The 19,472-nt window shown below is 48.5% G+C and overlaps 1 protein-coding gene across 1 annotated transcript in view; it reads right to left on the bottom strand.

The window, feature by feature from the left end:
• Positions 1-4,523: 4,523 nt before the first annotated feature.
• The window catches only part of LOC144734365 (uncharacterized), a 73,744-nt gene continuing 58,795 nt past the window's right edge, over positions 4,524-19,472 (bottom strand). Inside the window, exons 29-35 of the mRNA XM_078616505.1 lie at positions 15,857-15,987; positions 13,003-13,202; positions 11,512-11,650; positions 11,088-11,231; positions 10,553-10,669; positions 9,060-9,159; positions 4,524-6,407 (exon numbers count right to left, since the gene is read on the bottom strand). Coding sequence (XP_078472631.1) covers positions 6,251-6,407; positions 9,060-9,159; positions 10,553-10,669; positions 11,088-11,231; positions 11,512-11,650; positions 13,003-13,202; positions 15,857-15,987 — 988 coding nt within the window. The 3' untranslated portion in view covers positions 4,524-6,250. The remainder of the gene's footprint in view (positions 6,408-9,059; positions 9,160-10,552; positions 10,670-11,087; positions 11,232-11,511; positions 11,651-13,002; positions 13,203-15,856; positions 15,988-19,472) is intronic.

Raw genomic sequence — 19,472 nt, 5'->3', positions numbered from 1 at the left:
TCCTCCCCCCCTCAACTCGCTTTTAAGGGATTACATCTTGAATCATTGCCTCACTTGATGCAGCTAATCTGGCTGTGACGGTCCCACCTGATGACGGAGACTTGTGTTGCCTCCGAAACGTCGTGAATTTTGATTTTATTTTATTTTATTTTCATTCATTTTGATGTTTTACCTACGTGACTTTACCGAAAAAACCTAAGAAGATGATTCCTTGCAGTCACGAAAGCTTCAAATCTAGAATTAATGCCCTCTACGGGGAGGAATTCCACCTATCTGTTAAGAGTTTTAACAGACAAAGAGACAAGAAGTCACAGCTTCTCGAGACGCTGGCCTTCCTCAAGAGATGCCGAGATAACAAGGTAATACCCATCGCTTTCACACTCACATCCGCTGCTGTGTCCTCACCGAACTCCAAACAGATCTTATTTAAAGCCAGCCTATCACTAATCTCGGAGAGAATAAGGTTACTCCGATCTGTACTCGATAATTTAGACAAGACTCTCTTACAAACACATTTAATGTTAACACAAAAAATGTCACCTTCTGATTGGAACCACGTTGATAACATGACTTCTGCTTCTGCTGACTCAATGTCAGCCAAATGCAAAGCTAACCTGATTTCCAAATTCAACCTCCTATCTAAGAAGAAACCAGAGCCACACATCGCAAAGCTGGATGTTAACAAGACCGTGATTAATCAGAGTAACATCCCAATTTCTGACACTCTAAAAACGGTACTGGCCAAAGGACTAAATTTCGCCGTCACCCCTAAATATATACCAGTAGAGGATATGATTTCCCAGATTGATGTAGCCCTCAGAGGCATAGGACACATCCATGCGGATGTAGCAAGAGCTGAAATAGCTACGATTCTTAAGAATGCTAAGAAACCCACCAGTAACATCAGCAAAAACGAACGCTCTGAACTCGCGGACCTAAAAAAGAGAGATGATATAGTCATCCTCTCGGCAGACAAGGGCAATGCTACGGTCATCATGGATAAAGATTCATACAACAACAAAATCCTGGACCTTCTTAATGATGGGAGTTACTCCAAAATTAAAAACGATCCCACTAAAAGCCTAACGACGAAAACCAACAGTATCATCACGAGTTCGACTTCCCTAATCGAACCAAGCAAACGTCCCTCTCTAAAACCATCGGCTGCAAGACCTCCCAGACTCTATGGTCTTCCCAAAATCCATAAGGAAGGCACCCCGCTACGACCCATTGTGTCGACGATAAACTCTCCTACGTACAAACTAGCCCGTTTTCTATCAGATACTCTGCTCCCTTTCACAGGCAAGACCTCTTCGGCAGTACTCAACTCAACCCAATTAGTCTCTATGGTTAAGGACATGGTACTATCTCCTGATGACATCCTCGTCAGCTTTGATGTAGTATCTTTGTTTACCAAAGTCCCAGTACCGGACACCCTAACAATAATTGAGGACTTAGTCCAACATGGATTGAATTCTGATGCACCTGCGCTGGTTAGGCATTGCCTCACCAACACCTATTTTACCTGGAATGGCACCTTCTACAAACAGAATGAGGGTACCCCTATGGGCTCCCCTTTGTCACCAGTTATAGCCAACATGTTCATGGAAAAGTTTGAATCAGACGCCATCCAGACATCCACCCTACGTCCTTCCCTGTGGAAGAGGTATGTGGATGACACTTTCGTCATCTGGCCACATGGCCTTCCAGCATTGAACCACTTCTTGGACCACATCAATTCCAGACACCCATCCATCAGATTCACCATGGAAGTGGAGAAAGACGGTAAACTACCATTCTTGGATATTCTGTTTGAGAGGAGGCCTGACGGATCCCTGGGACATTCTGTCTACAGAAAAGCCACCCACACAGATTCCTACTTGAAACCGGATTCCCACCACCACCCGTCTCAAAAGAATTCTCTCATCAAAACGCTATACCACAGAGCCCATGGCATTTCTGACAGACACCACCTGACTGGTGAATTAAGACATGTACATCGGGCCCTCAGGATGAACGGATACTCTGACCGTACTATCCGCCAAGCTGTCTCTCCCACCACACAGAAACAGCCACATGAAACTCCGACCAAAACCATCACGTTACCATACATAGCTGGCGTGACCAAAAAGATCTCCAAAATTCTAAACAAACATAAGATCCAAGTCCGATTCAGTACAGTGCATAAAATCCGTGATCTGATTCCATCTGTGAAGGATGTCGTTCCTGACTTACAGTATCCTGGAGTCTACAAATTGAGTTGCATTTGTGGTGATTGCTACATTGGAGAAACGAAACGTCATGTTTCTGATCGTGTCCGCGAGCACAAGTCAGATCTGAAACACGGCAGAACTGATTCTTCTGCCGTTGCCGATCATTGCTACAACTCGGTGGGCTCTCATGAAATTGTCTTTTCCGAGACCAAGGTTCTCTGCAAACCTCCCGGCTACCATCAAAGGTTTGTACACGAAGCCATACAAATATACAAACACAGACATAATTTCAACCGTGATGATGGGTACAAACTTAGTAATCATTGGAAAGATGTTATCAACCACACAAAAAAGACTTAATTACAATTTTTTGGACCATCTTATCTGACAGGCACTATTTTACTTTACTTTACCGAGTGTTAACATCCCCAGTTGTTTTTTAGCAGTGCTCTCTTCAGTGTTCAGCCAGCATTGGTATAAACATGGGCATTTTCGTTCTTTTGTCTATCATGTGTATTAGAGCTTCCCTCCCCCTCTCTGTCCATTGTGTTGGCGTGTGCGGCAGTTGGCCGCTTGCGCATAATCGCTCCATTGTGTTGGCGTGTGCAGTAATTAGCCGCTTGCGCACAATCGCTTGCACGCCGTCGCCCACCCTTCTGGCCTCGCCCCCCCTCCCTCCCGATACGTTCCATTCATTGGCTACCATAGTCTGATTAGCTCCCCCCTCCCTCTCCTCCCCCCCTCAACTCGCTTTTAAGGGATTACATCTTGAATCATTGCCTCACTTGATGCAGCTAATCTGGCTGTGACGGTCCCACCTGATGACGGAGACTTGTGTTGCCTCCGAAACGTCGTGAATTTTGATTTTATTTTCATTCATTTTGATGTTTTACCTACGTGACTTTACCGGAAAAAACCTAAGAAGATGATTCCTTGCAGTCACGAAAGCTTCAAATCTAGAAGCAACACTTGATAACTAATTTCACCAATCACTCCATTCACCCATTGCACGTAGACAGAAACCAAAATAGCAAGTCATTTTTTGGCGAATTCGGTAAAAAAAAACCCTCAATATTTCAAGAGTTTTAATACACGTGATGAATACGTACACAGTCCTCAGAGTCGCATGCGGCTCTAGAACCCGCAGGTTGCCGACCGCTGCACGTGAATATGCGTGGCCATGGCGCACCGTGGCGACCCCAATTGCACCCGGTGAAATCCTGTCCTTGGGCCCACGCTGATGCTGCTCGGGCGGCCGACCGCTCAAGCTACGGTCGGAGCATTTCACGTAGGGGCTTCACCACCCCGGCGCCGTGCCAGCAGTGTTCGCGGTGGAATGTGCCCCCTCCCATAGTTACGGCGGGAACGGTCACTTTGTGAACTACGAGTAGCGGAATAAGGACTGCCGGTCCACCCTGCAGCCGGACACTCATGATGGTGCAAAGTTGCTCATGGATCGCGATTCGAGTCCAAACACACGGGCACACAACCCACAACATACAATGCGCACACGCACCAACCTTCGCCACTAGGTGTCAGTGGTGTCACCAAAGTACTTGCGCCATGCTGGGTGGACTTTTAAGCACACACGTGCTCCTGTCCCTTCACTGGTGTCCCTGTCCGTACCCCGTATTGATTTTAAGATTCTCTTGCTGGTATTCAGGGCCTTAAATGGACTTGCTCCTCCCGACATTCATGACCTCCTTCACCCACATAGTCCATCAAGATCATTAAGATCCTCAGATTGTGCATTGCTCACTGTCACCACGGTCTAGGCTTCACACTTGGGGTGATGACGGCGACTTTGCAATTGCGGCTCCTGAACTCTGAAACTCGTTGCCCCTTCGAGGTCAGGCTTCTGAGAAACTTTACAAATCTTCAAATCTCAACTAAACACATATGTTTAAAATTGCTTTCCCTCGAGTTGTCAGAACTTCTGACTTTTCTTTTCTTGGTTGATGTTAAACTATTTTCCGCCTTTTCATGCACAGCACTCTCGAGAACGGTTGTTTAAGGGCACTTTATACATTGAAATTATTATTACTAATTAGCTACCAGAAAAGGTGCAACACCGTGTTTTGAAGCATGTAATACTTGTAGTTGACAACTACATGAAGGGACGTGAAATTCAGGGCGGTTAGCAGTGGTTTGAGGTGACGGCCGGTATTCGGCAGAGCCGAATTCACCAACTTTATTCAATGCATTCGATAACAACCAACCATGTGTAAGGATGTTTAAAAACCCAGACACCGATAATAACACCCATTCCTTAATTAACTTTTGCCCAAATGTAAACACACTTCTTGAAAATACATCAGTCACGTTTTGCTTTATTGTTTGTATTTAACTTGTATTCAAAACAAAACAAACGGTGAATTGCGCCCAAGAGTCAGGGCAAGGCCGACTAGGAAGTGCTGGGCGGTTTGCACTGTTCAGCACTTACGCCCACAGGTGAGGTCTGCACCAACAGGTGATGGCGGTTGCAGGTAGTTGGGGACGGCTTTTTGCACCTTCATCTCGGTCATCAGAAGGACACGGTGATACTGGATTCAGCAGTGACGGATTTGTGAGCTTGGGCCGTAGGGGTTATTGCAGTGCTACTTCGGAGTACGTGGCTCGTATCTAGAAAAGTGCGAGTTCAACTCCTGAGCCGGGGTAAATGTGAGCTCCTTCATCCTTTTAGAAGTTCGATAAAATAAGTGCTACTTTGTATGGAAGTCAACGTTGGTTGTTGCCATGGATGGACTTTCATCACCTCCCACAGAAATATGGACATTCCACCACCGGCTCAGGGGCAGCGTGGATAATTTTGAGCGCCTTCTCGTACTTGAGTGGTCAGGAAAACGCTTCGAATTGTAACGATCTACATCACGAAGGTGGCTGAGAGAAAGGGGGCCATGAGACGGAGTCCAACTTTGATGTGCAGGCACGATGCCCTCCGGGCCCAGGACACGTGTTGAGAAGCCTGGGGTGTCCATAGAGAATGCCGAGGGCGCACCGCATTTGGCTTGTACAAATGTCGTGGGTGGGCAGAAGTGGACAGCCACCCCGCCCCCCTACGTTCCCATGCGGCATTTAGGTTGCGACAAGTGGGATGGGTGTGCTTGCGTGTGTTGTAGGATGAGAGGTGGGGAGCGGTGGTGTAGCGCTAAGCGCGCTGCGCTACAAACCTGGTGACTCGAGTTCGATTCTCGCTCACGGCCAACGCTGGTGAGGATTATCTGAACTGGTCCTGGGCCTCCTATAGGTCGACTCGGCCTCCAATGAGTACCAGGTGTAATGTGTAAACATCGCCACAAGGGAGACAAAGGCGGCCGGGCGTGGTGTTGGCCACCCACCCGCTTGTGTGCCGTGCCGGCCTTCATAGGTGCTCGCTAGCAGCACTTGCCCCATCAGTCTGTTCAGGCTATACGGGGGGATCATTGTCATTGTATGATATGGGGAAAGCAGGTTAGTGAGAAGCACATAAGAGAGACACCCAGAGGTTTTGAGAACGAGGGGAGGCCCTCGTCAGATGGTGGGATACTGTGAGGGCGGACCTTGGAGGTCAAGTGTGCACCGTCCGGCAGCCGAGAGACCTGGTAAATAACTGACGCCAACGTGTGCCTAATTGGGCCACGAGCACCAAGAGTTTCTCAAGCGGCCTCACCAAGGTGACGTAAGGACCCTCAGACTGCACCGCGAAGACACTTGCGGTAAACGGGGTCTGTAAGACATTTGGGGTTAACGGGGTCTGTAAGACGTTTGCGGTTAATGGGGTCTGTAAGACTTTTAGGGTTAACGGGGTCTGTAAGACATTTGGGGTTAAGTGCATTTGGGGTTAACTGGGTCTGTAAGACATTTTAGTTTAACGGGGTCTGCAAGACATTTGGGGTTCACGGCCTTAGAGAGGGAGTCACAGCCACGACTTCCCCTGGACACCTCCATCTCAACGAACCGATGCGTTTTTTGTTTGTTTGCTTGTTGCTGTGATTTGCAGCTGCAACGACACTCGCCAATGCGGTTTTTTTCCCACGGTCGTGACGACGCGAACATCTTCAGTCATTCAAGCGCGCATTCCAGGGATCGCTGCTCGTGAACTCGACGTTGAATTCAGAATTGTCATAATTAAAGCGCGGCGTCGATGAGCCGCTGGCGACCGTGATGACGTCGTCTTGGTCGTCGCCCTCCTCCTGCAATAGCTGGGACTTTGACCTGCGCACGGAAGAGCACGGCTCAGATTAAGATCGCGCCCGACTCCTGCACAGATGGTCACCACATCGCGTGGCACTTTCAGGTGCGCTTCTGCGGCCGTCTGGAATGGCGCTCTTCCGATATTAGGAAGCCACTGGAGCTGTGCACTTTTAAATAATGTAGATTGACAAACTCATTTCTTTAGAACTGCTTTTTGTGCTTTAGTTTGGTGTCCTTCCCCCCACAACCTCTGATGACGTTCAAATTAAGTTCAACGTACACACGCATACGTGCAGCGATGTAGTGAGCCCCGTCACTTCTCCCACCGTTCACCGCAAGCTGACACTTTACGCGAGACCACCGGGTGGATGTTAATAGTGAACATTCTGGGATCCTGTGTGCTGGGATGCAACTCTCATGCGGTACGAGCTGCGTGTTGCATTAACAGCGACAAGCCATGGAGTCGTGGAGCCCATGGGTTTGTTTAACACGAACTTCTTTCGCACCGTATGTAGCCAACCGTGCTAATTGGACGTCAGCGACCAGTATTATTAATCTTGATTTGAAGCTTTCGTGACTGCAGGAATCCATACTCTTTGGCTCTTTCAGTAAAGTCACGTAGGTAGAAAAATACTCGATCACGACGTTTCGATAGCAACACAAGCCATCGTCCTCAGGTGAAACAATACAGCAGGCGGACTGCTGAGGCAAGAGGAAATGTAGCGAGAGAGCTACTGCCACAATAAGTGATATACGTTTGTGGTGGGTACACCCAAGGGTAAGTGGGCGGGGCCAGGGATGGAATTTGTAAGTAAATGTAAGGCGAGCAAACAGAAGGCTAGCAAGCGGCAGCTAATCCGAGGGGGGGAGGGAGGGGAGGGGCTGCCATAACGAGCGAGCGGGTGAGGATGCAATTTACAGAGAGATCGATGGCAGGAGGAGAGAGAGAGGGGGTGGGGCATGTGGAGTGACGTCACGTACGGGACACATTCTTGGCTTATTCTAGTAGTAAGTTGATTAACTTTTTCAATAAAGAAACGTAACATTTTAAACGAATTTGCTTAAAAATATTTATTTCCGTCGACCTTCTTCTGCGGGAGTGTAAAAATCTACCCGCTCATGATTATTAATGATGGGGGGGGGGCTCTTTTGTTGTGACATCACGTACGGATGTAGCAGTGTGCTGCGTATATTTATTTTTTACTGTCACTTTCTGTAAAGAAACGTCATATTTTAAGCGACTTTGCATAATAAATTATTTAATTAGCTCGACCTTCCTCTGCGTTAGTTTAAAAATCCACCCACTCATGAATATTAATGATGGGGGGGGGGGGGGCCTCGTTGTGGAGTGACATCACGCGGGGGGGTGGGGGATGGGCCTCATGTGGAGTGACGTCAATACAGGGGAGTGGGCTTCATGTGGAGTGACGTCATGCGCGGGACACACATTCATGGCTTATTGTAGTAATACACAACACATACTGCAATTCCTTACAGGTGAGTCACATGCTAAGGGGCTAAGTAGTGATCTATTACGTAATTGTATACACCCCCACACCCCACCTCCACCTCTGATCTCGAATCCTGATGGGGTTCAACAATGATGACGTCATCTTGCACTATTTAAGAATAGTGGATGACTCCACTATTCTGGCAAATCGCTTGAAGATGCTGGATGGAATTTCCAGCGAAACGTCGTACTCAAATTGTAAATGTTATGGATCCACTCTTCAACACACCGGTGGGCTAAAGTAGTGAACTATTTGTCTTTTTTCAATGTGACACATTTTTTACTGATTGGCCGTGTTGGGTGGTGGAGGGTTGCGACACATTTATAAATAATCCGATCTAACCCAAAAAATCTTTATTATGACTAATTGGACGTATGTGTAAATATGATTGCAGGAGATTGTTCCTGTTAAGGAAGCGCAAAAAAGACTCGGGCTAGAATGATGCGTTCGTGAACGTGATGCATTGGCTTGCGACAATCCCGCGGCCACTGGGAGTGACAATTCACTTAATCGGGAAGGGACAGAAGCAGATAATTATCAGATGATTATCTGCATCTACTTCTGAGATCTCGTGGCCTTTGGTTCACAAAGTATGAGGCAGCACTTTCCCACCTGCCCTCTTACAGACAGTTATGCATGACATTCAAAACCATTTCATCATTTTTATGTATATATTATTTTTTTATTCTCGAGACTGAAATTGAGCCAAATTAATTGGTCTACCAAACCACATTTAATATAATTTTCTTGTGCAGTCAATCGGTAACCGGGCTAAGTCCATAAATCCGTATCGTTCTGACCTGCCCCTACTGCACATCCGTGAAACAGGGATTTAAAGCTCATTAGATCACTCCTGCAGTATAAATCAAGATTCTGATTCTGAATCCACTGCACTTCAGAACCCGGTTAAATCGGAGGCAGCTCTCTGGATTACAACCAAGGATCTCAGCGGTGGTCAGCTCCTCACCCTGACCTGCGAGGAACCCGGCCACCTCATGATAGTCCATCGGCAATGCTGCCTGTGACACCGGCGTGTGCAGGGGCAGGGAGGCACTGGTGTGTGTGGCTGTGTGGAGTGGGTGTGGAGGGAGACACTGGTGTGTGTGGCTGTGTGGGGTGAGGGGGAGGGAGACACTGGTGTGTGTGGCTGTGTGGCGCTCGCCTGTTTCGGAAGTACTTGACCAAAACGACGGTGACGACAACGACGATCAGGACTCCACCCACGCTGCACACCACCGCGATGATGATCGTCACCGTCAAATCTAAAAACATTCAACAAGTGTTTGTCAAACAAATGGGGAGCGGTAGGGCATTGGTTATTGCGCTGCGCTATGAACCTGGTGGCCCGAGTTTGATTTCCTTTGACGGCCAACACCGGCGACGATTAGCTGAATTGGTTCTGGGCCTCCCTGAGGTCGACTCAGCCTCAACTAAGTACCTGGTGCGATGTGTAGACATCGGCACTGGGGAGACAAAGGCAGCCGGGCGTGGTGCTGGCCACCCACCCCCTCGTGTGCCATGCTGACCTTCATAAGTGCTCCTCGCTAACAGCATTTGCCCTAACAGTTTGCTTCAGCTATACGGGGGATATTTGTCTTTGTGTGTCGTCCTGGTTTACAGATTAACATGGGCACTTCACAAATGATCAGTACAAAGTATCATCATCTATGAGCACCTCAGTGGAGACCCATACATCGCAATCTCCTGACTTTGACATGCCTCCTCCTGCTCGAAGACACCGGTGGAACCATCAACCACATCAGAACATGAACAGGTCGATGCGCAAATCTCCTTCGTGAATTGCAAATTAAATCCACGGTAATGCGGTTGTGGCCATACAACCCAAACTATGGCCCACGTAGTAAACGCATGAAGATATATAGAGACGTATTGAGACAGAGACCCATATAGATCAATAGAGACCTCGAGAGATACAATGAAGACAAGTCACAGTTGTGCGATTGTGGCCATGCAAACAAAACTAACACACCGGTTATTGCTGTACAAGTGACGAATTGACATGTTCTGTTAATGTGATAAACCTTCCTAATTGGCTGTGTCGGGTGGTGGCGTGTTTAACACCACATTTATATATTTACGCGATCTAACAAAAAAAAACCTGTATTATGGACCACTTTCGTCTGCACTTCTTCAACGGAGGAGGAGGAACAGTAAAATTTCACGAACTCTCTCTCTAAGCAATCTCGTCATGGCGAACGTTGGCATTCAACTCCTGAACTTTTTGCCCTGTGCTCGAATAGAATCGTCATCCACCACGAATATAATCAATTATGAATTAATAATGACACACACGCACAATTGTACAGGCAAGATAATATTGGTGCTGTCCACGTGATAAGCCACTTCGTTGAACTATCTTGTGGCCAGGTCATTTCTGAAAAATAAGCTACTAGCTCAGCGGGTTTTACCTGGTAAAATACAAGTTTTTTTTTTATTATAATTTGCTTACATTTCCTATACTTTGCACTCCTATCGTGTTTTGTATTGTTTGTTGTTGTAACTTTCTTACCCGCCCCTACTGGACATCTGTGAAAAAAGAGCTGTATTGCTCATCGGATTCCTCCAGGATGAACAAATATTTCAGATTCTGATGAGTGCCAAGTTAAAATCAAGGTGGTTGTTTTGTGGCCTTACCTTTGGTTTCACATCGGTCTCCAGTGTAGGAGTCGGGGCAGCGACAGTGAATTTGTCCACCTACTTCTGTGCAGCTTCCTCCGTTCAAGCATGGGTTCCAAGCAGCACACAGATCACCTGGTCGGCAGAGACGCGCACAAACCAGATACACGGCCTCAACGCGTGGGGATTTTTTGAAGCGCGCGTAAACCCTAAAACCCTACCCAGCCCATCGTTGCGGAGAAAAATAAATAGCAAAGTAAATATGCAGACGGGCGACACACCTCCCATCACACATCAGTGCCTCCACGTACAAAACACGTGCTTTTGATGCATCTCATTAGCCACGCGAGGGCCTTCTCTGGGTGCATAATATCGGTGGCATTGGTTCAACACAAGCAAATTCTGGCACCGGTTATAGACGTAAGTGTTTCACGAGCGTCTGACCTGTGAACCCCTGTGGCCTACAAGGGCCGTTCCACAGCTCTTGTTTAATTACGTCACCCCCCCACCCACCTCCCCCTCCCCTTACCCTGCTTGTTTTGGCAAACCATACCTGGGTTCGCTGTGCTCGCTGGGCTCATTGTGCTCTCGCAACGGTCGCCTGTGAATGGGGGGGGACACTGGCACGTGACCTGCTGTCCACTCAACGATGAGCAGGCGCCTCCATTCTCACAGGTTACGTGAGCGCACGGGTCATCTGCAAGGAAACCATCGTCGGACATCAACAACAACCTCTTCTCGCAAAGCTGTGGAACTTTAAAACCTCCCCACCCCTCTGGAGGAGCGCCGTTATCGACGTGACCGCCGCTGGCACCTTTGCTCAGTCACTGGATGTTGCAATAACGGGTGGCACAGTGTCGACACGGCGTGGTGGGGCTCGTGTTCACCACCCCCGTGCCCACGTACGCGGCCGGCTGCGGAACGAACGCCGCCAGTGCTTCCTATTCCAAGGCAAACCGTGGATTCGTGATGCTCACCGGCAAAGCAGCCGATGGTAAAATCGCCAACGGTGCAGAGTTCATTGGCGCCGCAGCTCGTGTCCATGCACTGCACCAAGTTTGCTTTCATGCACGTGCAGTTCTTGTTGCAGCCGGATGTGTAAAACGTCTCTCCAGCCTACACACAACACGCGCACACACACAGACAAAGATCCTCCGTTATAACCTTAACAGACTGTTGGAGTAGTACTGTTAGCTAACACCTATGAAGGCTGGCATAGCACACGAAGGGGGTGGGTGGCCAGCACCACACCCGGTCGCCTTTGTCTCCTTCGTGGGCGATGTTTTACACGCAACATCAGGTACGCATTTGAGGCCGAGTCGACCTAGGGGAGACCCTGGAGAGGTTCAGATCTTCGTCATCGATGTTTGCTTACAGCAGGAATCGAACTTGGGTCGCTCGGTTCGTAGCACAGTGCGCTAACTGCTACATGTAGCAACAACCACTATTCGCCACTAAGTGACGGTGACATCACAATGGTGCTTGTGCCACGCTAGGTGCACGTTAATGCCACGAAGTGTCGAACGCCCGCTAACAGGTCATGGGACAGACCCAAGTGCTGTGGGTCGACTAACTGAGATGACTGGCTGATGCACCACCTGTGCCCTCTACTCTGCCAACTTGCTGTGTTTTAGCATGCACACACACATGTTGTGATTGGTGCACAAGTGACGACATCCCATTTATCCCTCTATTTAAGACCGAAACAGGAGGATTTCTCTACAACTCTGACTGCCGCCTGATGATGCTGGTCGTAATTACTGGCGAAACGTCACGGTACTCAAATTGTCAATGTTGTGGGTACTTGTAACGAATTGGCACGTTCTGTTCACGTGACAAACCTTACTAATTGGCTGTGTCGGGGAGTTGCGGGTTTAAATACACATTTATATTTATACGATCTAACCCAAAAAATTACTATTACGGATTTCAAGAGCAGCAATGCGATGTGGTGAATACAAGACTGTGGCCCTTCATTATAACGTCACGAAGCAGTTCCATGAAGAGCCGCATGCGAGGCCTGGAGCCACAGGTTGTCGACCCCTGGTCTAGAGAGACTCTTGCCTGCAGATGGGTTTTTAGCATGAGGGGCGTGATGAATGAACCAAGCTTGAGTGTTGTTCGTGTTGCTGGTAGACCTGGATACATCCCCATTAGAGCTCCCATCCAATTCCACTTCCAAACGCACGACTGGTTGATCGGTTTCCCTTGGATAGCCATGCTTAGAGGATCATCAATCTACTAAAATATGCGATTTAATCCCCACCTCCGATTTAGCACGGTTGGGCAACGTACGCTGCGAAGAAAGCTCAACACGCACACACGTGAGACGCGTTATCATTATTGTTGGAGCGAAGCGAATCGACCGAGCAATGGCGTTACGTTGCGCGCACAAATGGAGACGCCGCGTTCTTCACGTCGGTCGCCACTGGGCCCCCCCCCACCCCGCGCCCCCCCCCCCCCGTCACCTCGCGGTAGGAGTTCCCGTAGAGGCAGCCGCACTGGGTGAAGGGGACACAGTCGAAGCCGCTCATCACGAACCCGGGCATGCACTTGCAGCCCTCCACGTCGGGGAGCTCGCAGTTCGAAGAAGCGGCCAAGTCCCCGCAGGTGGACGGGCAGGCGGACATGCGCTCGACGTAGACGCTGTTTGGAGGGCACGTCGGTTCTGTGTACGCACACACACACACGCCGGTTCTGTGTATGCACACACACACACACCGGTTCCGTGTATGCACACACACACACACGCCGGTTCTGTGTATGCACACACACACGCCGGTTCTGTGTATGCACACACACACGCCGGTTCTGTGTATATACACACACACATGCCAGTTCTGTGTACGCACACACACACGCCGGTTCTGTGTATACACACACACACATGCCGGTTCTGTGTACGCACACACACACGCCGGTTCTGTGTATACACACACACACACGCCGGTTCTGTGTATACACGCACACACACGCCGGTTCTGTGTACACGCGCACACACACGCCGGTTCTGTGTATACACACACACACATGCCGGTTCTGTGTACGCACACACACACGCCGGTTCTGTGTATACACGCACACACACGCCGGTTCTGTGTATACACGCACACACACGCCGGTTCTGTGTATACACGCACACACACACCGGTTTTGTGTATACACACACACATGCCGGTTCTGTGTATGCACACACACACACACGCCGGTTCTGTGTACACACACACACACGCCGGTTCTGTGTATACACACACACACGTCGGTTCTGTGTATGCACACACACACACACGCCGGTTCTGTGTATGCACACACACACACGTCGGTTCTGTGTATGCACACACACACACGCCGGTTCTGTGTACACACACACACATGCCGGTTCTGTGTATGTACGCACACACACACACACGCCGGTTCTGTGTACACACACACACACGCCGGTTCTGTGTATGCACACACACACACGTCGGTTCTGTGTATGCACACACACACACACGCCGGTTCTGTGTACACACACACACATGCCGGTTCTGTGTATGTACGCACACACACACACACGCCGGTTCTGTGTACACACACACACACGCCGGTTCTGTGTATGCACACACACACACACACGCCGGTTCTGTGTACACACACACACATGCCGGTTCTGTGTATGCACACACACACACACACGCCGGTTCTGTGTACACACACACACACACGCCGGTTCTGTGTATGCACGCACACACACACGCCGGTTCTGTGTGCACACACACACACGCCGGTTCTGTGTATACACACACACATGCCGGTTCTGTGTATGCACACACACACACACGCCGGTTCTGTGTACGCACACACACACGTCGGTTCTGTGTACGCACACACACACGCCGGTTCTGTGTACACACACACACATGCCGGTTCTGTGTACACACACACACACACGTCGGTTCTGTGTATGCACACACACACGCCGGTTCTGTGTACACACACACACACACACGTCGGTTCTGTGTACACACACACACACGTCGGTTCTGTGTATGCACACACACACGCCGGTTCTGTGTACACACACACATGCCGGTTCTGTGTATGTACGCACACACACACGCCGGTTCTGTGTACACACACACACACACGTCGGTTCTGTGTATGCACACACACACGCCGGTTCTGTGTATGCACACACACACGTCGGTTCTGTGTATACACGCACACACACGCCGGTTTTGTGTATACACACACACACACGCCGGTTTTGTGTATACACACACACACACGCCGGTTTTGTGTATACACACACGCCGGTTCTGTGTAATAACACAAAGACAAAGATTCCCCCCCACCTTGTAGACTTAACGGAGCTGTTGGGGCAAGTGCCTATGAAGGCCGGCACGGCACACGAAGGGGGTGGATGGCCAGCACCACGCCCAACCGCCTTTGTCTCCCCAGTGGCGATGTTTACACACCGCACCCAAGTACTTATTTGTGGCTGAGTCGACCTAGGGGAGGCCCAGGACCGCTTCAGATAATCCCCACTGGTGTTGGCCGTAAGCAGGAATCGAATTCGGGTCGCCAGGTTCGTAGTGCAGCGCGCTAACCGCTACACCACCGCTCCCCACAACACGTAACAACACATGCACACACGCACACACGTACACACGTAATGACAAGGCAAATGACAGGAGTGCGCACACACAGACACTGCGACACATGCATAACCGATATATTAAGCGTCAACGAGTGGTGATCATGGCAATGATGGTGTTGATTGACCATATTACATGGGAAGTGATAGGGAAAGAGATCGAGAACAAAGGAGAAGGTAGAAGTGGAGAGAGGAAAGGGAGGAAGATGTTGGCATGATGAATGGGGGTGGGGGGAATAGTCCACTGAGTAAGGAATCTATGGAAGGGGAACCAGATGTGTGTGGTGCACGTTAATTACCACTAAAACTATTTAAACTAAAGCATTTATTTTATTTTACCAGGTAAGGCCCACTGAGCTATGTAGCTCTTTTTTCAGAAGTGACCTGGCCACAAATCATAGCTCGATGAAGTAGATTATAATCACGTGAAAATGTATAACAGCCAAATAGTCGAAACGCCTGATGTTGATTCTAAAAGTGAAGGGAAAAACCGGAGGACTCGTAGAAAAATCCACGCGACCACGAGGAGAGAGACACGCAATCTCTAAATATACAGCAGGCGTCAGGGTCGGGATCGAACCCACGACCCTCCTGTATACCAGGCAAGGTAGTTAATATCTCGCCACCGTGGTGCCCGTAATTGCATCAGAGGTGCCGAGTGACGTCGGTGAGTGAGATCTCACCGCATCCCGTGACATTCCTCCAGCTCCTGGGAGTGATGCTCTGCTGCTGGCAGGCTGCCGCGTAAACCTCCAGGCTGCTGCAGAATGTCTCTCGGTCTCTGATGTTTTCGCACATGTCGTACAAGCAATTCCTGTGGAAGCACAGCACGCGATGCGACACGCCATAACCACATCTCCACGTCAATGCGCCCGCTGCATGGAAGGGCCCTTGACCGCGCAGTCACCGGGGTTGTTTGACCGCACTGCGCCACACTGGTCAGCGCGAGTTGGTGAGCTGGGCAGGTGGGGCCCGGGACTGGTTCAGATGTCCGTTTGCCACTCGTGTGAGCTGTGTCCGCGAACTGAAGCGTAAAGTCGCCAGGTTCACCGTGCAGTGCGCTGACCACCTGGGCCACTTGCTCCACTGGCGTCACTTATCTCAAATTTTGAATGGGTACATTTTTGTCGCCAGTTTCTTGACGGCTTGGATTTTAATATCAAGTTTAACTTGGCTCAATATTAACAATCTTATCAGATAAATTGTTGTTACTAATTCACAACGAGTAAAGATTCGCAAGCTAATTTACCATTCTAAGAGGATAATTTACAATCTTGATTTGAAGCTTTCATAACTGCAGGAATCCATACTCTGGTTCTTTCGGTAAAGTCACGTGAATAGAAAAAAATATTAAAAGAACACGACGTTTTGGTCGCAACACAAGTGTCCGTCATCAGGTGAAAAAGAATAATCTGCTGTTGTGGCTTTATATAGGCAAGGGAGGGGGGGGAAGGGGGGTTTTGTAGAGTTGTGGCTTCAGGAGTTCACGGGGGAGAGGGGGGAGGGTTTGTGGTGTGCAGGGACGGGTGGGGGCTAGAGAAATTAGCATGTCCATGAGCTTGAATTAGTAAACGAAAACAGCACGGGTGTAAGAGTGAGAATCACAGCAGTTAAAACTTGACGTGGTTTATCACATCCTTCCAATGATTGCTCATTCTGAATCCAGCTTCTCGATTAAAGTTTTGTCTGTGTTTGTATGTCTGGATGGCTTCATGAACACATCTGTGATGGTAGCCCGAGGGTTTGCAGAGCACCTTGATTTCGGAGAAAACAATGTCATGTGTGCCTACAGCGTTGAAACAATGATTGATTCGCCACCGCCAAGGTGTTGGTTCTACCGTGTTTCAAATCCACGTTGTGTTCGAGAACCCGGTCTGATACATGTCGTTATGTTTCACCAATGTAACTGCTGCCGCAGACACAACTCAGCTTATAGACACCAGGACATTGCATGTTAGGAATCGCATCCTTCACCGATGGGATCAAATCACGAATTTAGTGTACTGTATTGAACCGAAATTGGATCTTGTGTTTGTTCAAGATTTTGGAAATCCTTTTGATGACCCCTGCTATGTATGGCAAGGTGATGGTTTTGATTGGGTCCTCAGATGGTTCTCTACCCATGGTTGGGGATGCAGCTTTGCGGATTGTGCGGTCAGAATATCCATTCATCTTGAGGGCTTGGTGTACGTGCTCAAGCTCACTGGCTAGGTGGTGCTGGTCGGAGATGCAATGAGCCCTATGGTGTAGTGTTTTGATGAGGGAATTATTCTGGGCTGGATGGTGGTGGGAGTCAGGCTTTAGATAGGAATCCGTGTGGGTGGCTTTCCTATAGACAGTGTCCCAATGAGTCATCAGGTCTCTTCTCAATCAAAACATCCAGGAATGGTAGCTTGCCATCATTTTACACTTCCATGATGAAAATGGGTGTATGGAATTGATGTGGTTGAGAAGTTGGTACAGTGCCGGCAGGCCATGTGGCCAGATGACAAACGTGTCATCTACGTATCTCTTCTACAAGGAAGGATGTCGGGTGGATGTCTGGATGGCATCTGTCTAAAATTTATCCATGAAAACATTCGCTACCACTGGTGATACAGGAGAGCTACCATTCCTGGATGTTTTGATTGAGAAGAGACCTGATGGCTCATTGGGACACTGTCTATAAGAAAGCCACCCACACGGATTCCTATCTAAAACCTGACTCCCACCACCATCCAGCCCAGAATAATTCCTATTCTTAGGTTTTTTCGGTAAAGTCACGTAGGTAAAAATTTTTAATTAATAAAAGTCAAATAAAATAAAAATCACGACGTTTCGGAGGCAACACAAGCTTCCGTCTTCAGTTGGAACCGTCACAGCCACGACAGCTGTATCAAGTAAATGAGAGATTACAAGAGCTACCACTCCGTATATATAATGGTTGAAGAGGGGAAGGGCCAAGTACGGCACACTTTTTATTAATATGGTAAGGTGAGGCTTAAGACTAAGAATAGACTGCATAACAAAAGACTGAGCCTTTGCTATGGAGAGGTACGGTTTGTGACTACGCCTAGCCTACATAACAAAAGTGTGAAAAAAGAAAAAACTAAACCTGGTAAAACAAAACTGGCTGTCTATCAATAACCTGTAATAGTTGTCTGTCAAATAAGATGGTTCAAATAAGTGTAGTTAAATCTTTTTTGCATGGTTAATCACATATTTCCAATGATTACTCAGTTTGTAACCATCACGAAAGCTTCAAATCTAGAATCAGAATAATTCCCTCATCAAAACACTACACTACTAGGGCTCGTTGCATCTCCGACCAGCACCACCTAGCCAGTGAGCTTGAGCACGTACACCAAGCCCTCAAGATGAATGGATATTCTGACCGCACAATCCGCAAAGCTGCATCCCCAACCATGGGTAGAGAACCATCTGAGGACCCAATCAAAACCATCACCTTGCCATACATAGCAGGGGTCATCAAAAGGATTTCCAAAATCTTGAACAAACACAAGATCCAATTTCGGTTCAATACAGTACACTAAATTCGTGATTTGATCCCATCGGTGAAGGATGCGATTCCGGACATGCAATGTCCTGGTGTCTATAAGCTGAGTTGTGTCTGCGGCAGCAGTTACATTGGTGAAACAAAACGACATGTATCAGACCGGGTTCTCGAACACAAAGCGGATTTGAAACACGGTAGAACCAACACCTTGGCGGTGGCGGATCATTGTTTCAACGCTGTGGGCACACATGACATTGTTTTCTCCGAGACCAAGGTGCTCTGCAAACCCTCGGGCTACCATCACAGATTTGTTCATGAAGCCATCCAGACATACAAACACAGACAAAACTTTAATCGAGAAGCTGGATTCGGATTGAGCAATCATTGGAAGGATGTGATAAACCACGTCAAGTTTTAACTGCTGTGATTCTCACTCTTACACCCGTGCTGTTTTCGTTTAATATTTCAAGCTCATGGACATGCTAATTTCTCTAGCCCCACCCGTCCCTGCACGCCCCAAACTCTCCCCCCTCTCTCCCGTGAACTCCTGCAGCCACGACTCTACAAACCCCCCTTGCCACCCCTCCTGTGCCTATATAAAGCCACAACAGCAGATCATTCTTTCTCACCTGATGACGGACGCTTGTGTTGCGACCGATACGTCGTGTTTTTTATTATTTTCTCTATCTACACGACTTTACCGCAAGAACCAGAGAGTAAGTATAATTGACAGTTGAACTTGAAATTACTGAATTCTAACAATTAAAATATAACGTCACAACGGCTAAATCGTAATGGCTGAA

This window comes from Lampetra planeri, chromosome 51 (assembly GCF_965212315.1).
Source record: "Lampetra planeri chromosome 51, kcLamPlan1.2.h2, whole genome shotgun sequence".
Taxonomy (NCBI): Eukaryota; Metazoa; Chordata; class Hyperoartia; order Petromyzontiformes; family Petromyzontidae; genus Lampetra; species Lampetra planeri.
Note: the sequence above shows the minus strand (reverse complement) of the source record. Positions and strands in the feature narration are given on the sequence as shown.